Raw genomic sequence first — 24,874 nt, forward strand, 5'->3', positions numbered from 1 at the left:
TAGAGTTCTGTCTGTCCATTTTTTGTTTGTTTGTTTTTTATTACTTTTTAATTTTTAATAATTTTTTATTTTAGTAACTTTATTTTATCTTTTCTTCCTTCCTTCCTTCTTTCTTTCTTTCTTTCTTTCTTTCTCCCTTTTCTTCTGAGCCATGTGGCTGACAGGGTCTTGGTGCTCTGGCTGGGTATCAGGCTGGTGCCTCTGAGGTGGGAGAGCTGAGTTCAGGACACTGGTCCACCAGAGACCTCCTGGCTTCACATAATATCAAACAGCGAAAGCTTTCCCAGAGATCTCCATCTCAACGCTAAGACCCAGCTCCACTCAACAACCAGCAAGCTACAGTGCTGGACACCCTATGCCAAACAACTAGCAAGACAGGAACACAACTCCACCCAGTAGCAGAGTGGCTGGCTAAAATCATAATAAGGTCACAGACACCCCAAAACACACCACCAGACGCAGCCCTGCCCACCAGAAAGACAAGATCCAGCCTCATGCACCAGAACACAGGCACCAGTCCTCTCCACCAGGAAGCCTACACAACTCACTGAACCAACCTTACCCACTGGGGGCAGACACCAAAAACAACGGGAACTACGAACCTGCAGCCTGCAAAAAGGAGACCCCAAACACAGTAAGTTAAGCAAAATGAGAAGACACAGAAACACACAGCAGATGAAGGAGCAAGGTAAAAACCCACCAGACCAAACAAATGAAGAGGAAATAGGCAGTCTAACTGAAAAAGAATTCAGAGTAATGATAGTAAACGTGATCCAAAATCTTGGAAATAGAATGGAGAAAATACAAGAAACATTTAACAAGGACCTAGAAGAACTAAAGAGCAAACAAACAATGATGAACAAGACAATAAATGAAATGAAAAATTCTGTAGAAGGAATCAATAGCAGAATAACTGAGGCAAAGAACGGATAAGTGACCTGGAAGATAAAATAGTGGAAATAACTACTGCAGAGCAGAATTTTAAAAAAAGAATGAAAAGAATGGAGGACAGTCTCAGAGACCTCTGGGACAACATTAAATGCACCAACATGCAAATTATAGGGGTCTCAGAAGAAGAAGAGAAAAAGAAAGGGACTGAGAAAATATTTGAAGAGATTAGAGTTGAAAACTTCCCTAATATGAGAAAGGAAATAGTCAATCAAGTTCAGGAAGCACAGAGAGTCCCATGCAGGATAAATCCAAGGAGAAACACGCCAAGACACATATTAATCAAACTATCAAAAATTAAATACAAAGAAAAAATATTAAAAGCAGCAAGGGAAAAGCAACAAATAACATACAAGGGAATCCCCATACAGTTAACAGCTGATCTTTCTGCAAGCCAGAAGGGAGTGGCAGGACATATTTAAAGTGATGAAAGGGAAAAACCTACAACCAAGATTACTCTACCCAGCAAGGATCTCATTCAGATCTGACAGAGAAATTAAAACCTTTACAGATAAGCAAAAGCTAAGAGAATTCAGCACCACCAAACCAGCTTTACAACAAATGCTATAGGAACTTCTCTAGGCAGGAAACACAAGAGAAGGAAAAGACCTACAATAACAAACACGAAACAATTGAGAAAATGGTAATAGGAACATACATATCGATAACTACCTTAAATGTAAATGGATTAAATGATCCAACCAAAAGACATAGACTGGCTGAATGGATACAAAAACAAGACCCATATATATGCTGTCTACAAGAGACCCACTTCAGACCTAGGGACACATACAGACTGAAAGTGAGGGGATGGAAAAAGATATTCCATGCAAATGGAAATCAAAAGGAAGCTGTAGTGGCAATTCTCATATCAGACAAAACAGACTTTAAAGACTATTACAAGAGACAAAGAAGGACGCTACATAATGATCAAGGGATCAATCCAAGAAGAAGATATAACAATTGTAAATCTTTATGCACCCAACATAGGAGCACCTCAATACAAAAGGCAAATGCTAACAGCCATAAAAGGGGAAATCGACAGTAACACAATAATAGTAGGGGACTTTAACACCCCACTTTCACCAATGGACAGATCATCCAAAACAAAAATAAATAAGGAAACACAAGCTTTAAATGATACATTAAACAAGATAGACTTAATTGATATTTATAAGACATTCCATCCAAAACTACAGAATACACTTTCTTCTCAAGTGCTCATGGAACATTCTCCAGGATAGATCATATCTTGGGTCACAAATCAAGCCTTGGAAAATTTAAGAACATTGAAATCGTATCAAGTATCTTTTCCAAACACAATGCTATGAGACTAGATAGCAATTACAGGAAAAAATCTGTAGAAAATACAAACAGATGGAGTCTAAACAATACATTACTAAATAACCAAGAGATCACTGAAGAAATCAAAGAGGAAATTTAAAAATACCTAGAAACAAATGACAATGAATACACAATGACCCAAAACCTATTGGATGCAGCAAAAGCAGTTCTAAGAGGGAAGTTTATAGCAATACAATCCTACCTCAAGAAACAAGAAACACCTCAAATAAACAACCTAACCTTACACCTAAAGCTATTAGAGAAAGAAGAACAAAAAAACCCCAAAGTTAGCAGAAGGAAAGCAATCATAAAGATCAGATCAGAAATAAATGAAAAAGAAATGAAGGAAACAATAGCAAAGATCAATAAAACTAAAAGCTGGTTCTTTGAGAAGATAAACAAAATTGATAAACCATTAGCCAGACTCATCAAGAAAAAAAGGGAGACGACTCAAATCAATAGAATTAGAAATGAAAAAGGAGAAGTAACAACTGTCACTGAAGAAATACAAAGGCTCATGAGAGATTTCTACAAGCATCTTTATGCCAATAAAAAGGACAACCTGGAAGAAATGGACAAATTCTTAGAAAAGCACAACCTTCTGAGACTGAACCAGGAAGAAATAGAAAATATAAACAGACCAATCACAAGCACTGAAATTGAGACTGTGATTAAAAATCTTGCAACAAACAAAAGTCCAGGACCAGATGGCTTCATAGGCGAATACTATCAAACATTTAGAGAGGAGCTAACACCTATCCTTCTCAAACTCTTCCAAAATATAACAAAGGGAGGAATACTCCCAAACTCATTCTACGAGGCCACGATCACCCTGATACCAAAACCAGACAAAGATGTCACAAAAAAAAGAAAACTACAGACCCATATCACTGATGAACATAGATGCAAAAATCCTCAACAAAAGATTATCAAACAGAATCCAATAGCACATTAAAGGGATACACCATGATCAAGTGGGGTTTATCTCAGGAATGCAAGGATTCTTCAATATACACAAATCAATCAATATGATAAACCATATTAACAAACAGAAGGAGAAAAACCATATGATCATCTCAATAGATGCAGAAAAAGCTTTTGACAAAATTCAACACCCATTTATGATAAAAACCCTCCAGAAAGTAGGCATAGAGGGAACCTACCTCAATATAATAAAGGTCATATATGACAAACCCACAGCCAACATCGTTCTCAATGGTGAAAAACTGAAACCATTTCCTCCAAGATCAGGAACAAGACAAGGTTGTCCACTCTCACCACTATTATTCAACATAGTTTTGGAAGTTTTAGCCCCAGCAATCAGAGAAGAAAAAGAGATAAAAGGAATCCAAATCAGAAAAGAAGAAGTAAAGCTGTCACTGTTTGCAGATGACATGATACTATACATAGAAAATCCTAAAGATGCTACCAGAAAACTACTAGAGCTAATCAATGAATTTGGTAAAGTAGCAGGATACAAAATTAATGCACAGAAATCTCTTGCATTCCTATACACTAATGATGAAAAATCTGAAAGAGAAATTAAGGAAACACTCGCATTTACCATTGCAACAAAAAGAATAAGCTACCTAGGAAAAAACCAACCTAAGGAGACAAAAGACCTGTATGCAGAAAACTATAAGACACTGATGAAAGAAACTAAAGATGATACAAACAGATGGAGAGATAGACCATGTTCTTGGATTGGAAGAATCAACATTGTGAAAATGACTATACTACCCAAAGCAATCTACAGATTCAGTGTAATCTCTATCAAACTACCAATGGCATTTTTCACAGAACTAGAACAAAAAGTTTCACAATTTGTATGGAAACACAAAAGACCCCAAATAGCCAAAGCAATCTTGAGAAAGAAACACGGAGCTGGAGGAATCAGGCTCCCAGACTTCAGACTCTACTACAAAGCTACAGTAATCAAGACAGTATGGTACTGGCACAAAAACAGAAATATAGATCAATGGAACAGGATAGAAAGCCCAGAGATAAACCCACGCACATATAGTCAACTTACCTTTGATAAAGGAGGCAAGAATATACAATGGAGAAAAGACAGCCTCTTCAATAAGTGGTGCTGGGCAAACTGGACAGCTACATGTAAAAGAATGAAATTAGAACACTCCTTACCACCATACATAAAAATAAACTCAAAATGGATTAAAGACCTAAATGTAAGGCCAGACACTATCAAACTCTTAGAGGAAAACATAGGCAGAACACTCTATGACATAAATCACAGCAAGATCCTTTTTGACCCACCTCCTAGAGAAATGGAAATAAAAACACAAATAAACAAATGGGACCTAATGAAACTTCAAAGCTTTTGCACAGCAAAGGAAACCATAAACAAGACCAAAAGACAACCCTCAGAATAGGAGAAAATATTTACAAACGAAGCAACTGACAAAGGATTAATCTCCAAAATATACAAGGAGCTCATGCAGCTCAATATCAAAAAACCAAACAACCCAATCCAAAAATGGGCGGAAGACCTAAATAGACATTTCTCCAAAGAAGATATACAGATTTCCAACAAACACATGAAAGGATGCTCAACATCACTAATCATTAGAGAAATGCAAATCAAAACTACAATGAGGTATCACCTTATACTGGTCAGAATGGTCATCATCAAGAAGTCTACAAACAATAAATGCTGGAGAGGGTGTGGAGAAAAGGAAACCCTCTTACACTGTTGGTGGGAATGTAAATTGATACAGCCGCTATGGAGAACAGTATGCAGGTTCCTTAAAAAACTGAAAATAGAACTAGCATACTACCCAGCAATCCCACTACTGGGCATATACCCTGAGAAAACCATAACTCAAAAAGTGTCATGTACCACAATGTTCATTGCAGCTCTATTTACAATAGCCAGGACATGGAATCAACCTAAGTGTCCATCGACAGGTGAATGGATAAAGAAGATGTGGCACATATATACAATGGAATATTACTCAGCCATAAAAAGAAATGAAATTGAGTTATTTGTAGTGAGGTGGATGGACCTAGAGTCTGTCATACAGAGTAAGTGAGAAAGAGAAAAACAAATACTGTATGCTAACACATATATATAGCATCTAAAAAAAAAATGGTTCTGAAGAAACTAAGGGCAGGACAGGAATAAAGACACAGACGTAGAGAGTGGACTTGTGGACACGGGGAGGGGGAAGGGTAAGCTGGGACGAAGTAAGAGAGTGGCAAGGACATATATACACTACCAAATGTAAAATAGATGGCCAGTGGGAAGCAGCCGCATAAGCACAGGGAGATCAGCTCGGTGCTCTGTGACCACCTAGAGGGGTGGGATAGGGAGGGTGGGAGGGAGATGCAAGAGGGAGGAGATACGGGGATACATGTATAGGTATAGCTGATTCATTTGTTATAAAGCAGAAACTAACACACCATTGTGGAGCAATTATACTCCAATAAAGATGTTAAAAAAAAAAAATAGAGAAAGAAAATGAACCTATACGACAGAAGAGAAAGAGAGAGAAAAGGAAGACCTAAGCTGTAAGATGGAATAGTTCAAATGTATTCAGAGTAAATGCAAAGATAAATCATTTCATTTCGGCTTTAAGTGGATGGATGGAAGATTCCTGGAAGGTTATAAGAAAACAGACTACTTCACAAATAACTGAGAAAATACTGTAAAAGAATAAATCGTGGTTTCCATATACTCAAAGAAGAGCAGCCAAAAAAGATGCAGATGCTGCTTCTTGCCAGCTGGATTTAGACATTACACTTTCCAATGATTTTGGCAATTACTCTGAAATTGTAATTAGCTCACTCTCTCCAGCTGAATTTTCTGTACAAATTGAACAAATATTTGACCTTTAGCCAACTTTGTCATTGTACCCTGTTCTTCCAAAGTGCATGAGCATATGTGCTTGATATCATTTTACAGCCCCCCACCCCGTGGGATGAGCTAATTCACCAAGTTTTCTAATCCAGCTGGGTGCAGATAAAGCAGCAGATCTTATTTAAGGGCTTGCCCAGGCCTTTGTAAAAACAAGACAAAGCAAAAAGAAAAACAAAAAACAAATTCCCCCTACAGGAAGGGGCGGGGTGGGGAGGGGTGGGAATTGATTAGCCGGAGGCAAAATATTCCCATGTGACACTTTTCCCCTTGTCTTTTTAAACCAACTATTTCATGGAAAATTCTACCGCATCTGCACCTTTCTTGCAATAGGTTTGATCATTGTATGACACTCATGCAATAAGCTTCTAGATAGAGCTAGTTTACAACTCCAGAAGAGTTGGGTTGGCCTACCAGGAGATCCAAACCCTCAGGGTGACAAAGTCACATCCAAATTGAATCCCAGGTCACAGAGCTCGTCACTTCCTATTTCATGTAACTAAGAGCCGAGAAGGAATGCTTCCATTTTCTTTACATCTAAGGGAGGAGATGCATTCGGGAGTGGGGCAGTGATCTGTGGAAGGGAGGAGAGCTGAAAGCATTTAGTTACACCCAGTGATCCAAAAATTAACTAATTTAAGGAGAGACTACACAGGCATCTTCAGTCCCAAAATTGGCATTTTAGAACAATAATCCAAGACTCAAAATAGTCAATGCAGCCTTGAGTATCAGGGTTTAAAAGAATGAAAGATAAAAAGAAAATAACTTTGGAGAGGAAGCAGCCTGTGGTGGGAAGAACGAAACCACAAAACCATTTTAAGCGCAGTGCTTCCCTCCTTAATGTGGACCACAAATTGTTTTAGCCTGTGATCACACTCAGCCCCCGGGCTCCCAGGAGAAAGACTTCCATGCTGGCCCAGCCCTGCGTGGCCAAGATTGCCTGGGAGGGGTGTTAGGAAAAGAGCAGGAGTTCTAACTTTAGTTCTCTCTCCAGTCTAAATGAAATGCAACTCTGCTCCATTCAGATACATAAGGGTTAAAAAAAAAAAAAAGTGCATTTTGGATACAGCTGGAAGCTATTAACAACTCTGAGACCATCTCAGTAACCCAGTTAGAGGATGGGTGGCCTGGCAGAGATCCTGAATCCATGTTTGTAATCACAGACTCTTACCACTGGGCGGGGCTTTCTTTCTACCTCCCACCCAGTGGAGACATCCCCTCTTCAACTGTTCAGTCCCTGCTTGCATACTTCCAGCCCCTTCCTTCAAGGGCAACTTCATTTACTAGAAAGTTCTTTTTGGCAAAAAATGCCTCCATAGAAAATCTCCCCCTTAGTTCTAGCTCAGTCCTCTGATGTCATAGCACACGACAGTCCTACGTGTGAAGACAGCTATATTTGCCTCCAAATGCTCGCCTTCTTATGGCCAATCACCCCATCTCTGCCAGGCAGCCCTCCCATCTGGTGGTTTCCAGATCCCTCCTGAGCCTGCTTACACTTTGAATAGTGCTTATGTTTCAGAGTCCCTTCTAGAGGATCTATTCCTAGCTCCCGGACATCAATATAGGATCCTCTAGGAGACCTTTTCATTCAGGAGTTTTTGAGGGAAATTTTTTTCAGGGAAGATGCAGCCACACCCCCTTTTAGGTACTGCCACTAGAGCATCTACACTGTCTCATCCCTAAGCAAGCTTCAGGCTCCAGCAGCCTTGCCTAGTGAATACTGCTAGCCTGTCAATGGCATCACCAAGCCGGAGAGGAGGGAGGACAGAATGAATGAGCTTCCCCTGGATGCCTAGCAGGGCAGTCCCCAGCTTTCCACCGAGTGTGGAGGCAGATGAGGAAAGATTACTCCCATCTTGACCCTGGAGCTAGCACCCAGCCTCTAGGACCGAGACAAAAGATCACTTTCATTATCTATCTCCCCTGTCCAAACACCTTCCATCGAGTCCCACCTCCCGCACAGAACACAAGCACTCAAGCCTCCTTCACCTGGCGCAGCCCTGCCCATCCCCATGCTCTCCGCAGGCTCCAGCCCGGGGCCTCTGCTGCAGCAGCCCACCTTGTCCCGGCTGGTCCCGACGCAAGGCCCATGCTCTCTCGCTTGCCCTTTCCGAATACCTTTCTTCCTCCTGCGAGGTTTTCTGAGAGTTTCCTCTTTTCCTGGGCTAGCTCCAGAGCATCTGAAAAACCAGTATTCTCTAATCGCGGACTCAGGCTGACATTTCTGACCACTGGAGGCAGGTCTTTTCCCAGCGTTCTCTTCTTCAATTAATTAATTTTTCGAATAAGCACAGGAATGAGCCTCTTGTTCTTGCTCTCAGCAGGTTAAGTGCAGTGGATGGTGATTGCTCTTTTGGTCTGAGGAGTGTCCTAATTACCTCTTTGCTTTCGTTATACGGAGGGGATCCAGGGTCAGCCCAGGCTCTGGCTTTTAGAGATTAAGTAAATGAATAGTTATGACCTAACAGTCACCCCATATATAAGCTGATACCACAAGGTGTAATCTTGACCTCATTTTGCATTCCCAGCTGTGCCTCAGATCAACTGTGATGTGAGAGCTGGAAAGATAATCAATCCCGAGTTCATTGTGAAATGTCCAGCAGGATGCCAAGACCCCAGGTACCACGTTTATGGCACTGACGTCTATGCATCCTACTCCAGCGTGTGTGGCGCTGCGGTTCACAGGTGGGTAGCGCTGAGCTTCTTAAGCACGAGCAATCAGGGTGTGGGCAGGGAGCCCCCGGTGCAGGGTTGCCTGATTAGCAAGCAAGAACAAACTTAATGGAGCATCCTGTATTTTATCTGGCAGCCCTATCCCACGGGATGACCCAGAATCTGTGCATGGTCCTGGATCTCCTTTCAGATCTCTCTGGAAAGAAGGACTGACTTCTCTTTACACCTTAATGGGTGGGGGTGGGAGGGAGAATCCTACTCTTTTGTGTTCATAATGAGGAAACCAAAGTTCTTGATGATGTAAAGCATTTTTATTTTTACCTGTATGCGCTGAGCAAGGAGATAATAGGGACATGACTAAGGAAGGCCCAGAAGTTTAGAGAAGAAATGTCACAGCTCCAGTTGATGACCTGGAGACAAATAGGAACAGGAAAAGTGAGAAGGAGGGTGACAGGGGGTCCTGCCTGGTCAGCCATTGATGGGGGGATCCGGGAAGGAGGACAGGAGGCATGACATGCTTTGGACCACGTCACTGCCTAAATGAGGAAAGGCAATAGCGACCTTCACAGAAGCCTCACACCTCTTTTGCTTAGGCTTGGAGCCAAAACCCAGGGAAATGCATGTTTGCTTAATATCTTTGATAATGGGTTTGTGTCAAGCACTCCACCTGTGTTATCTAATTTGGCCCTCACCATTCCCCTGTGCAGTATCTACCACCGTTGTTGTCGACCTCTTAAAGGTGAAGAGAGGTTGAATAGCCTTTCTAAAGCCACACCATTAAAAAGTATCCGAGTGGGGATTGGAACCCAAGTCCAGCCCCCCCACTTCTATTCACCAGCCAGCACTATTTTGAGATGTGGCTCAAAGTCAGTGGTTGGCTGCTGGATACTGATGAAGTTTCTCAATTATTCAGGCTTCCGGTATCTTTTTCCTTTTCTTTACTTGCATGCCAGTCACTTGATTGTTCAGTTGTATCTCCGCCAGAGAGAGGGGAGACATAAAATTCATTCCTTTTCAAGGTGTCTAGTCAGTAGCCTCTCTGAAATTTTGGGAAGAAGTAAAAAAAAAAAAATCTATGCCTAAAATAAGATTTAAGACTTACTAATAGACTTTGTCAGCCATACTCTTTTCCCCATCAGCCAAAGAGATGAACAGCTACCTGATTTTTCAATGGGAGTGGGAATACAAAAGCTCTACTAAGGATATATAGAGGAACGTTAAAGAACAAAACACCAAATGCTGTTCCTTAACTCCAAACTGTGGAGTAAAAATATTTTGTTTTCACTCTGAAATCAATTTTGTGCACCAAGTCGATATGCAGATCTACACATGAACATGTGCATGCCTCCACACAATCACTTGTACGCATATGCATGCCTCCCACATGTGCTAGAACACACATGTGCGTGCTCACACACACCCTGACACACACATGTGCATGCCAATACAGCTCCGCCAACACCATTAGCACGCTCCTGTCTGTGTCCGTGTAGACACTGACATATGTTACAGAGGCCGAGCCCGTCTTAAGGCTGCCTGTATTTTTCTAACTGTGGTCCGAGATGGTTGGCACTTGCTTCGTCTGGCATTTGCTGGCTCTCTCTTGCCTTTCCTTGGTCCTGTGAGGTACAGAGCCACACAAGTTAATGTGAGCTCACCAAAATGTCATCATAATGACAGTAACCCCTTACACTGAGATCCTCTCCTTCTAGCATCATCTCAGCCCTATGAGGCTGCTGTTAGCATCCCCAGTTGTTAGAAGAGGAAGGGAGGCATAGGGAAGTTAATTAAGTTGCTAGTTAGTTGCACATCCAGGACTAGAACTTGTGTCCACTGACTTCCAGCCCTGAGCCCAGGGGATACATTTACATAAGAACCGAGAGGACGTGAGGACGTGATGGGGCGGTCAGAGTTGGGAAAGGTTTTTATGATGAACAGACACACCTCTAGAGAGAAAATAAGAAGGGCATTGACAAGGACCAGGACTCAGCAATCCCAGCATTTGGGTTGGACCATAGGAACTATCTGGCAAGAATATAGATGAGGGGAGAGGGACAGAGGAGAAGAGTTTGACTGTTTCAAGAAACAAGATTCACTGCTGGAGCAACGGAATGCCTTGTGGCTTCCTGGACCAGTGACTGATACTGTAGGAAACTGTTTGGAAAGAAGGAGTCACTATCCATAAGGAGGATGTATAGAGGTCTTAAGGGAAAACAGATAGGAATTTTGGATAATACCTGTTCCGTTTTTCATAAACAGAAGGAGTCTGTTTTTAGAAGGCAGGATTTAAGACAGAAAATAGAGTGGAAAATGTGTGAAGGACCTCCCATCACTGTCCTGCCAGAGTCCCCTGCAGTCAGAACTGGGAAACTGGAGAGAGCACACTTTGGTTTCGAAATTCAGATTTAGCTTAAAGGATATAAATTTCATACAAAGTATGACAATCAGATGCCTTATTATGAGTGATCCCCTTGATTCTTTGAAACCAAAGGGATAATGAACATATTTGAGGCATCATATTTTGCCTCAGTCTTATCCTGAACTAATTTCTGTGTTTAAAGTGGGACCAAGGCCTGGAGAGAGGGGAGAGTTCTCTGAGATGGGACAACGAAGAGGCCATCTCCATGCAGAGCATGGATTTCTGACCAGACGCCCACCTTGAGAATGGCAGCCATTCAAAACCTGGCCTCGTTGTGGGCAGTCCCTTTTCTCCAAGCCACGAAGCTGACCCTCAGATTATCCCAGTGCCCTGGTACCAGGGTCAGGGAGGAGGTGAACCTCAAAGCCATGTTCAGCATCATGCAGTGTGTCTGAGGAATGCAAAGGAGTGGAACTGGTTTTGTTCTTTGAGAGACTATATATGAAGTGCCTCCACCTCAATGAGGGTACACATCAGGTCTCATTTATATAAATTCTCCAAACTACCATGGCTCTGAGCCCCCATCTGCTTCATAAGTACAACCACAGCTTTTCAGGCTCTCTCCCTCCTCTGGTATCTCCTGTGGTGAACAAGCGTCCGGGGCATTCCTCCCCTGGGATTTCTGTCGCCTCCTGGAGTTGATAGACCACTGACTGCCCCAGGATCTGCCCTCCTCTAGGACAATGTGTGGGAACATGCACGGGCTCCAGTGAAGTCCATTCACAAGGCATCACTCTCTTCTGCAAAAGGAAAATCTCATGAGAAGACAAGAGTTCTGTTTCCGTGCCTTTCCCAGAGTCTGGGTTTTGGGTCTTATATCACTGTCACAAGGGATCTCAGCCTCCCCGTCCAGCCTGAGAACCCCCCGGGCCCACCCCATTCCCTTTAAACAGCCTGAGCAAAGGGAAGCTCAGCCCCTCTTTCCACTCTGAGTGGCAGCTACAGCGCTTCTGACTTTTAAACAAGAATGAGTGCACGAACATTTCCTCAATACAATGGAGTATAAATCCAGGGGCAGAATAATTTCTCCAGGGGGGAAGTAAAAAGATAAGAGCTATTTCTGTTTCCCTCACTTATCAGTTAGGGACCATGGGATAATCGGGGTAATTTTTTTAAAAATAATCTGAATTTTCAGCCTATGACAGTGGTGTGGTGGTAAAGGTTCACCAACCAGCCCTCCTAAATGGAGGGCTGGGGAGTGCTGATTTACCAACATCTGCGGCATAAATACTCCCACTGTGGCTGATTTCAAACTACCATTGTGAAATGAACCGGCACAATCCTGAAGCCTAATAACTGGCTTTCCCAAGCCAGCATGAGTGGTGTCCGCACACCGACAGGCCTTCTAATGCAGAAGCAAAACCACTGTCTTCCCATAAGAAAATTTCTAATCTAGTTAGGAGACAAAGTTAACTCAAGGAATTTTTAGGAAGTAGCACAAGACCAAATAAAATCAGAGTCTCCATGGAAAGACAAGATTCGAAGGCATTGTTAGGAAGGGGCATAGCAAAGTCATGGAGAAGGAGGTGTTGGAGAGAAGGCACAGGTTCTCCAGAGCAAAGAACAGCATGAACAGAGCCACAGGAGTGGGAATCAAGTGGGCCGTCAGGAGAGAAGAGGCCGGCCTGGCTGCAGCTGGGAGAAGTGAGGGGCCCTGACTGAGAGCTGCCTGGAGAAGGGCAGGCAGGGTTGCAAAGACATGATGGAGGCATGAGGACTTGGTGTTGGGAGATGCCCATGGCTTTTGAACCCTGAGAGGCAACTGTGACCAAGTGGGGCAAACCCAGGATTCCAGGTCATTTAGACCTGGGTTCAAATCCCTACCTTGCAATTTAGAAGCTACAAAATCTGGAGTGAGTCCCTCGAGCTGTCTAAGCCTGTCTCTGTGAAGTGGGAATAACAGCATTCCCTCTGCTCCACAGCCAGTAGGTTTGCTAGGAGAACTCAGTGAGATCCATTAGTGGGGATGATTCTAAAGCAATTAAGGGCTTTACATGTCAAGTATTATTATCACTTTCTTTCCAAGTTGTTGGGAAGTTGAGTGTTGAAAGTTGTTGACTCACCATGAAGGTGGGAGGGCAGGAAATGGCAACGCTCATTCCTGTAGGGAAGGAAGGGTGTTGATGGGAACAAATCTAAGAACTTTTTTAGCTCCCCTGTGCTGTAGATTACAGATACCCAAGGGAGCCATGTTAGGCTCTGGGGCAAGGAAATGACATACTGGAGCCCCTGCTTCAATGGAGGCAAAGAGTTAGATATGTCAGTTACTATCACATCAGGATCTAAAACCTTCAAAATCCTAGAAATTAAAGAAACAATTTCCAGCCTTTGGGGACTCTTTTAAATGAGTTTAATTTAGCTACACACCTTCGTTCCCTAGCCCAAAATAAAAGGAATAATTTGCTTTTAAAAATGTACCAGCTTGGGGCTTCCCTGGTGGCGCAGTGGTTGAGAGTCTGCCTGCCAATGCAGGGGACGCGGGTTCGAGCCCTGGTCTGGGAAGATCCCACATGCCGCGGAGCGACTAGGCCCGTGAGCCACAACTACTGAGCCTGAGCGTCTGGAGCCTGTGCTCCGCAACAAGAGAGGCCACGATAGTGAGAGGCCCGCGCACCGCGATGAAGAGTGGCCCCCGCTTGCCGAAACTGGAGAAAGCCCTCGCACAGACACGAAGACCCAACACAGCCAAAAATAAATAAAAATAAATAATAATTAAAAAAAAAAATCAGGGGGCTTCCCTGTTGGCGCAGTGGTTGAGAATCTGCCTGCCGATGCGGGGGACGCGGGTTCGAGCCCTGGTCTGGGAAGATTCCCACATGCCGCGGAGCAACTGGGCCCGTGAGCCACAACTGCTGAGCCTGCGCGTCTGGAGCCGGTGCTCCACAGCAAGAGAGGCCGCGGCGGTGAGTGGCCTGCGCACCGCGATGAAGAGTGGCCCCCACTCGCCGCGACTAGAGAAAGCCCTCGCACAGAAACGAAGACCCAAGACAGCCAAAAATTAATTAATTAATTAATTAATAAAATGCCGACCAATCTGTTAAAAAAAAAACAAAAATTAAAAAAAAAAAAATCAATGGAAAAAAAAAATGTACCAGCTTTTGAAATAGTTGGAGTCGTTCTGTGATGTCACAAAACCAAATTGGAAATTGTCAGGAAACAGGTTTTACTTCAGGGAGAACTAGTAGGAATTAAGAAACCAAAGAAAAGAAATTTGAGGCATGGTCAGGTCCTGTAATACGAAAGAGAAGGACATCGAACATGGGAAGTCAGATGCCAGGCCACGTGATGGAAGGGGGTTGGGCTGCAGGTCAAGGTGAAGGTTTTCTTACTCTCCCTGCTTTCCTATCTCTAAATAAAGATGGTGGCTGAACATCTCTGATGAACATAGATGCAAAAATACTCAACAAAATACTAGCAAACCAAATCCAACAATACATTAAAAGGATCATCCACGGGGCTTCTCTGGTGGCGCAGTGGTTGAGAATCTGCTTGCCAATGCAGGGGACACGGGTTCGAGCCCTGGTCCGGGAAGATCCCACATGCCACAGAGCAACTAGGCCCGTGAGCCACAACTACTGAGCCTGCGCGTCTGGAGCCTGTGCTCCGCAACAAGAGAGGCCGCGATAGTGAGAGGCCTGTGCACCGCGATGAAGAGTGGCCCCCGCTCGCCGCAACTGGAGAAAGCCCTCACACAGAAACGAAGACCCAGCACAGCCATAAATAAAAATAAATAAATAAATAAAATTAAAAAAAAAAAAAGGATCATCCACCATGATCAAGTGGGATTTATCCCAGGGATGCAAGAATTCTTCAATATCTGTAAATCAATCAGTGTGATACACCATATTAACATACTGAAGAATAAAACCATATGATCATCTCAATAGATGCATAAAAAGCTTTTGACAAAATTCAGCACCCATTTATGATAAAAATTCTCCAGAAAGTGGGCAGAGAGGGAACTTACCTCAACATAATAAAGGCCATATATGACAAACCCACACCTAATATCATTCTCAATGGTGAAAAGCTGAAGGCATTCCCTCTAAGATCAGGAACAAGACAAGGATGTTCACTCTCACCAGTTTTATTCAACATAGTTCTGGGAGTCCTAGCCATGGCAGTCAGAGAAGAAAAAGAAATGAAAGGAATCCAAGTTGGAAAGGAAGAAGTAAAACTGTCACTCTTTGCAGATAACATGATACTATACATAGAAAATCCTAAAGATGCTACTAGAAAACTACTAGAGCTCATCAATGAATTTGGTAAAATTGCAGGATACAAAATTAATACACAGAAATCTCTTGCTTTCCTATACACTAATCAGGAAAGATCAGAAAGAGAAATTAAGGAAACAATCCCATTTACCATGGCATCAAAAAGAATACCTAGGAATAAACCTACCTAAGGAGGCAAAAGGCCTGTACTCTGAAAACTATAAGACACTGATGAAAGAAATCGAAAATGACACGAATAGATGGGAAGATATACCATGTTCTTGGATTGGAAGAATCAATATTGTCAAAATGACTAGACCACCAAGACAATCTACAGATTCAGTGCAATCCCTATCAAATTACCAATGGCATTTTTTACAGAACTAGAACAAAAATTTTTAAAATTTGTATGGAAACACAAAAGACCCCAAATAGCCAAAGCAATCTTAAGAAGGAGAATGTTCATTGCAGCACTATTTACAATAGCCAAGACATGGAAGCAACCTAAATGTCCATCAACAGAGGGGTGGATAAAGAAGATGTGGTACACGTATACAATGGAATATTACTCAGCCATAAAAAAGAATGAAATAATGCCATTTGCAGCAACATGGATGGACCTAGAGATTATCATACTAAGTGAACTAAGTCAGACAAAGACAAATATCATATGATATCACCCATATGTGGAATCTAATTTTTTAAAAATGATATAAATGAACTTATTTATAAAACAGAAACAGACTCACAGATTTTGAAAGCAAACTTATGGTTACCAAAGGGGAGAGGGATAAATTAAGAGCTTGGGATTAACATATACACACTACTATATATAAATTAGATAACCAACAAGGACCCACTGTATAGCACAGGGAACTCTACTCAATATTCTGTAATAACCTATATAGGGAAAGAATCTGAAAAAGAATGAATATATGTATATGTGTAAATGAATCACTATGCTGTACACCTGAAACTAACACAACACTGTAAATAAACTATACTCCAATAAATTTTTTTAAATGTATAACATGTAGAACAAGAAAAAAAATAAAGATGGTGGCTGGTTTCAGAGTCTGTTATATGTCAAACAGTATTTTTCTGTTCTTTCTTCAAAAAAAATTTTTTTTTTCTCTTCACAGTGGTGTGCTCGATAACTCAGGAGGGAAAATACTTGTTCGGAAAGTTGCTGGACAGTCTGGCTATAAAGGGAGTTACTCCAATGGTGTCCAGTCGTTATCCCTTCCACGATGGAGAGAATCCTTTGTCGTCTCAGGTATGCCCACACCCTGGAGAAACGCTGCCCTACAACTGGCACTTCGGTTAAGTGACCTCACGGGATGAAATGTGCTCTTTTCAGTGTGCCATTAGTTTTAGTTTATGGCCCACCTCATTTCATAAAAATCTGAAGCATTAGTTCTTCTGATAGTTAAGATCATGAAACAATGAATTATAATTACAGTGATAAATCACTACAAAGTCTGGAAATATTAAAAGGCTCCAATTACTCATTTTAAACACACAGCAGCTATCAGTAAGTCCAATCAAACTTTTAATTAAGTGAATTACATTTAATAACTGGATTTTTGAACTACTCCTTTAGTTATGTCAAATGTGCCTCATATCTGGAAGCTTATTCCTTGAGAATTCTGGTAAATGGATAGATAGGGACAGGTTTTTAGAACACTGAGCTACAATTTTATTTGAGATTTCTTTTTTTTAATTGATTGTTTCACTGTTTAGTCCATTCTCACTATCTGGCTCCACAGGATTTTATAGACAATCATTTTCACTCTTTTTTTTTTTTTTTCCCTCTTCCAAAGAGGTAATATCAATGAACTCGTGGCTGTGTTATTTCACAGTAAAAAGATAACCAAGGTCTTTGTACTATCATCATGACCTGCCTGCTCCCCTCTTTTTACTTTTGTGAATTTCCCCAACCTAACTTTTTATTTTGAAAACTTTTAAATTTACAGAAAAATTAAAAGAATAGTACAATGAATACCATATTCTCTTCACCCAGATTCACCAATTGTTAATATTTTGCTATACTTGCTTTATCTATCTATTTATATTTCGTTTGAACTGTGTGAAAATAAGCTGTGGGCATGATGACACTTTATCCCTTAATACTTCAGCACACGTATGGTAAGAGCTAAAACATTTTCCTAAATAACCACAATACCACATCTAAAAAATTAACATTGATACAATATTAATAAATATTAATAAATAAGAAATAATAAGAAAAAGTTCTTATTCAGTTGTATCCAACTATCCCCCAAATATTCTTCACAGTAATTTCTTCTTCTTTTTTGGGGGGGGGATCTACAATCCAATCAAAAATCATCCATTGTATTTAGTTGTCATGTCTATTTAGTCTCCTTTAATCTAGAACTGTCTACCACCACACTTCCTTTTTTGGTCATAAGTAGTGATGACATTTTTGAAGTCCCAGCCAGTCATCTAGTACTATGTCCCACAGTCTGGACCACAAACAGGTCCAGCTATTTCCTCATGGTTGGATTCAGGTTAAATATTTTGTCAAGGATAATACATAGGTGGTATCATAGCATATCCATTGTGTAGTATCACAAATGGCCATATCAGGAGACACATAATGTCATTTTGTCCATTTGTCACTGATGCTAAATTTGATTACTTGGATACTTTACCGTATCTCTTCATGGTAAAGATGCTTTGTAATTAATAGCAACCTGTAGGGTGATACTTCAAAACAGCATGAATATCTTGTTCCCTCCAAAATTTCACCCAATGACTTTAACATCTATCGATGATCCTTGCTGTAGCAAGAATTACATCAGAAATTGCAAAATTATATTTGTTCTAATTCTGTCATTTCTTCCACATTTATTAGCTAGTGTTATTACACAAGGAAGACGGCTTTCCCGCCTCTCTCCACAACAATTTTTTCAAGTACCACTATGGACTCACAGATTGTTTTTTTAAAGTACAATGTGTTATAGTCTATTATCATCATTATTCTTCCTGTTGCTCAAAATTTCCAGGTTTGGCCAGTGGGAGCCCTTCCAGCTTTTGACATGCCTCATTAGCGTTTGAGCACAACACAACATTCTATCCTCACCTTATACTTACCCTACACTGGACCTTGAATCTCCCATCTTCTCCAAGGAGGCACTGCAGGATTTTAAACTACATTCTAGCAAACCTTTCTGGCATCCCCACAAAATCAGGAGCCATGTGACTCTCCTGAGAAAGAACTACCTACAGAAGACCAGCTAAAGCAAGGAAAAGAGAAATGTCTCATAATATATCAGGCCTTCCAATCTGGGTGGGTTTTTTGCACCTTTAGACACCCCATGTCCCAACCTCTACTATCCATTGATCAGAGTTTTAATAGGACTGCTATCAGACCTTTTAAGATTCTTCTCTATTTAAGCAATCCCTGTTTCCTCTTACCTGTGGAATTCTGCACACATAGGGTTCAAATTACACTGGTTTCTATGTCAAATAATGGGAGGTTATCAACCATAGTACCGCAAGCTTTGCCCTGTAACAAAACATCTAGAACTGGGGCCATATAAAAATGCTACGGTCTAGAATACAAATTTGCCAATCATAGACGTATAATCTCCACCTTGGTGTTTACCAAGTAGCTCCTGGCGAAATAAGAGGGTTTCAATCTTTGTTGCCTAGCCTGCAGTCCAAGAATCCCAGCAGAGGTTTACAAGGAAAATTAATTCCATGAGAGTAGAGATGTTTTGGATTTTTTAAATGAAAGTCAATCTGCTGTGATTATTCCCTATAAATCTCAACTTCCATGTCCTCTCATTCAACCTAGTGACATTTAACCAGAAACACTTTCTGCCAATGATAATAAACACATGTGCTTCTGCAATGGCTAGGGGTCTCCAATGAATGAGTTAGGAGAGTGCAATGCCGGCTACAGGTCTCAGCTGGCGGTGGCCAGGGCAGGCTCTCCATTGTCCGGAGGCTTCTGGCCAACAAGTTTTGCTGGATCGTGTCAGAGTCCTTCTCTGAAGCCTCTGATGCCTCCATGACTTTTCTCCAGGCTTTTATTTCCACTTTTCACATGTTGCTATGCGTCTTTAATTAATTCACTTTGGCGGGCTGGGAGGGGGCAGGAGAGGGGGACGTGTGTTTTTGTTCAGCACAATCTTTCCACAGTTCAGGGATGGGAAAGGTCCAGCAAGGACCTCCTAATGCTGCCCGTTTGTCCTCTCATCCACATTGCAGAAAACTGAGCTCAGGCTCCTTTTCCTTCTGAATAGAAACAGAGAGAACCATAGGATTTTAGATGCGAGAAGAATAGGAAACTGAGGGTGCCGGTGTCTCTGCGGCGCTCGCTGTGGATAAAGTGAGGCCCACAGCCAAGGCGCCCTCCTTGGGTCTGAAATAACCTCACTCACTGTTCACCTGGAGCAGGGCTGGCCCAGGGCGAGGACGTGCAGGTGCCCAGCCCTGCCCCCAGGTGGCTTTTGTGAGATGAGGTAACTCCCATGAGCCCCAACATTTGCCTCTTCCCCACCTTGAGTGACATGTATAGGTAATACCAGAATAACTTCTTTGCATCTCTGCGGTGACACATAGTTCCAAAACTTCTTCACTGTTTTTTTTTACCTTTAGCTCCCTACAACTTTGTGTGGTAAGTTGGTCCACATCATTATCCATATTTTCTGAATTAAAAAACAAAAAAAACAAAAAAACCCAGAGTCTCAGAGATCGAGGCAGTTAATGAATGGTAAAACAGAAAGGGAAACCTAGATTTTCTTGCTCGCAATCCCAAGCCCCTCCTGAGACCCTGTTATTCTGTCTGCCTCATGACTCTTGCAGCCCCTTGTGCCAGGAGGACCTTTGGCGAAATCGGGCACTAGAGTGTGTTCCACCTCTCACCTCCCATTTGACACTCCTCACCTCTCCTCCCCTAGCCCATCCTATAAAAATATTCCCTCAGGTTGAGAGTTTAAAATGCTTTCATTATCAGGTGTAAATATCGCAAAACAGGTGAGACCCCTCCCAAGGGCATTTAAATTTTAACAGAGACCTAAGCACTAAGATAATTCCTCTGTTATTCTTATTGAGCATCTACTACATCCCAGACACTGCTCCAGGCCCTGGGGATTTACCAGCCACCAAGTGAGACAAATCACCTGCCTCAGGGGGGCGTCTACATTCTAGTGACACTTTCCATTTCGTGTGGAATGAAGCTCCTTGCTGGAATTTCAAGCCACACTCCCTGGCAGAGGAGGACTGCAGACTGCAGGCTTCTCAGGCATGTTCAGTCACACCAGGCTTGTGGCTTGCCTCCCCAGCCCTGATCGTTTGTCTTCTTTATGCCTCCGTGGTTTCCCTGATACACATTAGCATTCCTTCTCCTCGCCTGGTATCTAAACTTTCACTCCCTGCGTGGACAACAAATGGTCATTTTCAAGGCCGATCTCTATTTACCTACTTTCAAGTTTCTCTAGTGCCGTGGAATTCAGATGCGTTCCACGGGGTCTGTGGAAGTGAGAGGTTTGCTGTTCACGTATAGCCAGCCGATGGCCAGAGCTCTCAGCATCCAAGAAAAGAACGTGGGGAAGGTTTTTCCATTCATCTACTGACCTCATTCAACATTCAGAAAGTCCCGTGTATGAAAACTTCACTTCCAGTTCACATCTTCATGGGCAAAATAAGGGTTGCTCATGTTAATTCTGATGGAGGTTTTATTGCCTCCTTTAAAACATTAATAAACATTAATAAAACATAGGTGATACAGGAAAACAGAATGCCACTTGACTTTCTCATTGTAATCAACAATTCAGCAAGAGAGAGGGGTGTGGAGACTGACTGATTTCATTGAACTCAAGAGAAACAAATCAGCAGGAGGGAGTCAACAGAATGCAACCATCTAAAACCTCTAGCTCTAGAAATAAATCGTTGTGGTTTTTTTCCTTTTTTTTTTTTTTTTTTGCAGAAGGTAAACCCCAAAAGGGTGTAACCTACCCATCATTTCTTACATATTCATCATCTAAAAGCCCAGCTGCCAAAGCAGGCAAGTGTCCACATGTGATTTCATTTAAATCTTCTGATTTTGTAAACAGACAATATTGTGTTTTAGGAGATAGGATAAAAATGAGCAACTTAACCGGTCAAGCTCCACTGACTCCGGTAATATTTTAACAGATGCCAGGAACATGGGCACAGAAATCAATGTGCTGAAGAGTGAGGCTTTATTTTTTGCTTTGCAATTCTGAGATTATCTCTGAGTTTGTGTCATTTTCATTCAGAATGACTGTTGCCCTGAATTCGACTGTATAGTTACTTTAGAAGATGACATGACATTCTATGTGGAAATGTTCCCTGGCAGCTGAAAGGGAAAAGACTGTCTCTACTTATGTATGAGATGGAGGGAAGCAAAGAGGATGATGTGGCTTATGTGATAGCAGCAAGCAGCTCATCTCAACAACCCAGGCCAAAAATACAGTCTGTGAGGTTGTGCCGACCCAGCTTCCTGTGAACCACCAAGGGGGTACAGTAAAACTCAGGCCAGGAATATACCTTCTAGGTTTCTGTGTGAAAGCAAGAACTATACTATGCATTATTGTCTTTTCTTGGGGTAGGTATGCTTTGATTTCTCACACAAAGAGAAGCTGTGAGTTTTTTTTATGGTGGGATTTAACACTACTTCCAGAAAGTTGAAGAGCTAGCTGATTTTGTTCATGTACTTAAGGTGAATATGGTTTAAGAATAGGCAATAAAAGCTAGCATTTACTGAGCTTTCACTGTGTGCCAGGCACTGTTCCAAGAGTTTTATCTGATTATTGTATTTATTCACCCCAACAATACCATAGGTATGTACTGTTCTTAGCCCTAATTTACAGTTTGAGGAAAATACAGCACCACAGAAGTTTAGTAACTTGCCCTTTGCCACACAGCAAGTAAGTAGCAGAGCTTAGAATCAGATCCGGACAATCCGGCTTCAGAAACCCCTCTTTACACCATTATCCTATGTTTTCTTATGCTAATTTCAGTGTATATAAAGAATCCTGATTTGAGGTACCTTAGCATTCAAATAGGGAATGTTTTTCATTTTTCCACCCCAGTTCCTCTCCAACTATATCTTTAATGACTTCTTAATTATTCCAGTAATCTAGACCTGTTTTTGTTTGTTTGTTTTATTGCAAGGAACCACCTGTTCCGTAACCCCGCCCACAAGCTGGCAGCGGGTGGTGGTGCCCTGTGGACCATTTCTGAGATGTCACCTGTCCTCTTCTGGTGTGGGCCGGGGGAGAGGACTAGGGGACAGAGGTCTCCTTAAGTGGCTGGCCAGTTGGTGGAGGGAGAGTGTCCCTGGCCTCTCTGTTGTCTCGTCCAAGCTCTCAGTGATTTCTCAGCAGGTTTTGTGTGTGGGTATCTGGAGCCAGGGGCAGTGCTCCACTGTATCCTGGCCCCGTCTCTTTCTCTGAGTTAGGGGCCCCATCCATTGGCAGCAGCTCCTTCACACAGAGTCATGGGAGTGGCTGGGGTTCTCCTCTTCCCTTTTGGGTCCTGAGGAGAACTAGGATGGGATGAGGTTGGTCGCCTTTCTTGTCCCATCTCACCTCACCTTTGGCCTCCTGAGCCCCTCCAGCAGCACCCCTCCCCCACTTCAGGAACAGACCCCATGTTCAAGGAAGCCCTCCAGCTTCAGGGACCACATGCCAAGCACTCCCTGTTTTTCCCGTGAGAGGGGGAATACTTCTCGACTCCCAGAATACACCCCCAGACTTCCTCTTTGAGCTCCGCTCCTGCAGTGCGCCAGGTGGGCCTGTCGGTGCTGCAGCTCAGAAAGGCCAGCGGGAAACGAGGGCCTGTCCCTGCCCCCCCTACCCCGCAGGCCCCGTGGTCTTGATGAGAGGTTCTTTTGAAGCCCCTTCGTCTGGCTTGGGGAGGACAAAGCATGAAGGAAGGAAGGGAATATCCTCCTACCCTGAACACTGCTCTCCCCCAGAGGTGGCCTTGGACACTTCCCCCTCTTCTGGTCCTGTCCCTCTGCTGACGAGCCTGGGTCAGGTGGGGTTGGTGATGGTTGCAGGTTCTGCTGGGACAGCCCCACCCATAGGAAGTTGAGTGGCACCTCTCCTCATGCAGAAAGGGGGACTGGGGCCCTCTGACTTTAGTCGTAGCCAGAATCTGGACAACAGGAAGAGTCCTGCACAACCTCCTGTGACTGTAGCCATCAATCAGCAAGTGCTTTCTCTGTGTCAGACACCTGTCCTACACAGTGACCCTGAGGCAGGGTGCCGGGTCACCCCCGTTTCAGATAAGGTTCAGCCCCTGCCCAAGGGCCCCGCTCCGACAGGCCCCTACAGCACTCAAACTCTGATCGCATCCCCTCGAAGCAGGTCAAGTTGAAGGGAGATGGGGTGGAGGGGAGAGAAAACAACTACAGCCAAATGACGACTTAGATGATAAAATCCATTGGTTTCTACGTCCTCCATAGCAGAGATCGTTTTCAAAACTTCTCTATCTGCCCCAGGCACCGTGGTCCAGCTTAGCACTGCCCACCCCAGCAGGCCTGACTCACTGACGGCCAGGAGGAGTGTGGAGGAGCCGGGGCGCCTTCTCACACGTTGCTGCCACGTACTTTATTTTTATTTTATTTATTTTATTTTATTTTATATTTTTTGGCCACGCCACTCGGCTTGTGGGATCTTAGTTCCCCGACCAGGGATTGAACCCGGGCCCTCAGCAGTGAATGCGCAGAGTCCTAACCACCGGACTGCCAGGGAATTCCCATGCTGCTACGTACATTTAAAATTGGCAAAACATCAGGCATTGCTACTGTCAGGCATTGCTACTGTCATCTGTCCCCTCTACCAAAACATCTCCACCTTCGATGACACCATCACCATGTATCACTATCAGCCTCCTATCACAAGATTATTCATGGTTGTCAGAGCCTGAAAAATTAAGTTCATTCATTCACTCACTCATTCAATAACCATGTAGTGAGCACCTGCTCTGTGGCAGACTCTGAGCTCAGCTATAAGGATTCCAACATAAAAGGGATACTGGGGTCTCATCCAGCTTCAAGATTAGAGGAACCTCTCTTTCAAGTGATAGTCCCACCATGGAGTGAGTTTCACCAATTCAAATAAAAACTTCCAACGAGAACCGTAAAAGGGTGGCTTCCTTTGTTGCCACTCTTCCTTCAGTGATAAAATTCCTTTAGAAATGGAAGGAAGCAGAAGAAATGAAGATGTGAGGGCCAGCAGCTGCTCGGGTCCCAGCATGTCCCTGCAAGACGCTTCCTGATCTCTCCAAGAATGTGAGTGAACAGGTAAATCAGGTTAGGACGACCCCCCAAAGCATAACAACCCTCTTTCATGGGAAATTATCTCACTCACAAAATAGGATGCATCTTGCTTT

The 24,874-nt window shown here is 42.8% G+C and overlaps 1 protein-coding gene across 1 annotated transcript in view; it reads left to right on the plus strand.

Moving 5' to 3' along the window:
- The window catches only part of VIT (vitrin), a 135,135-nt gene that overhangs the window by 63,487 nt on the left and 46,774 nt on the right, over positions 1–24,874 (plus strand). The window contains 3 exon segments of the mRNA XM_061210879.1: positions 8,698–8,854; positions 16,621–16,754; positions 21,438–21,515. Of these exon segments, the coding sequence (XP_061066862.1) occupies positions 8,698–8,854; positions 16,621–16,754; positions 21,438–21,515 (369 nt within the window).

Source organism: Eubalaena glacialis, chromosome 14, assembly GCF_028564815.1.
Source record: "Eubalaena glacialis isolate mEubGla1 chromosome 14, mEubGla1.1.hap2.+ XY, whole genome shotgun sequence".
NCBI lineage: Eukaryota > Metazoa > Chordata > Mammalia > Artiodactyla > Balaenidae > Eubalaena > Eubalaena glacialis.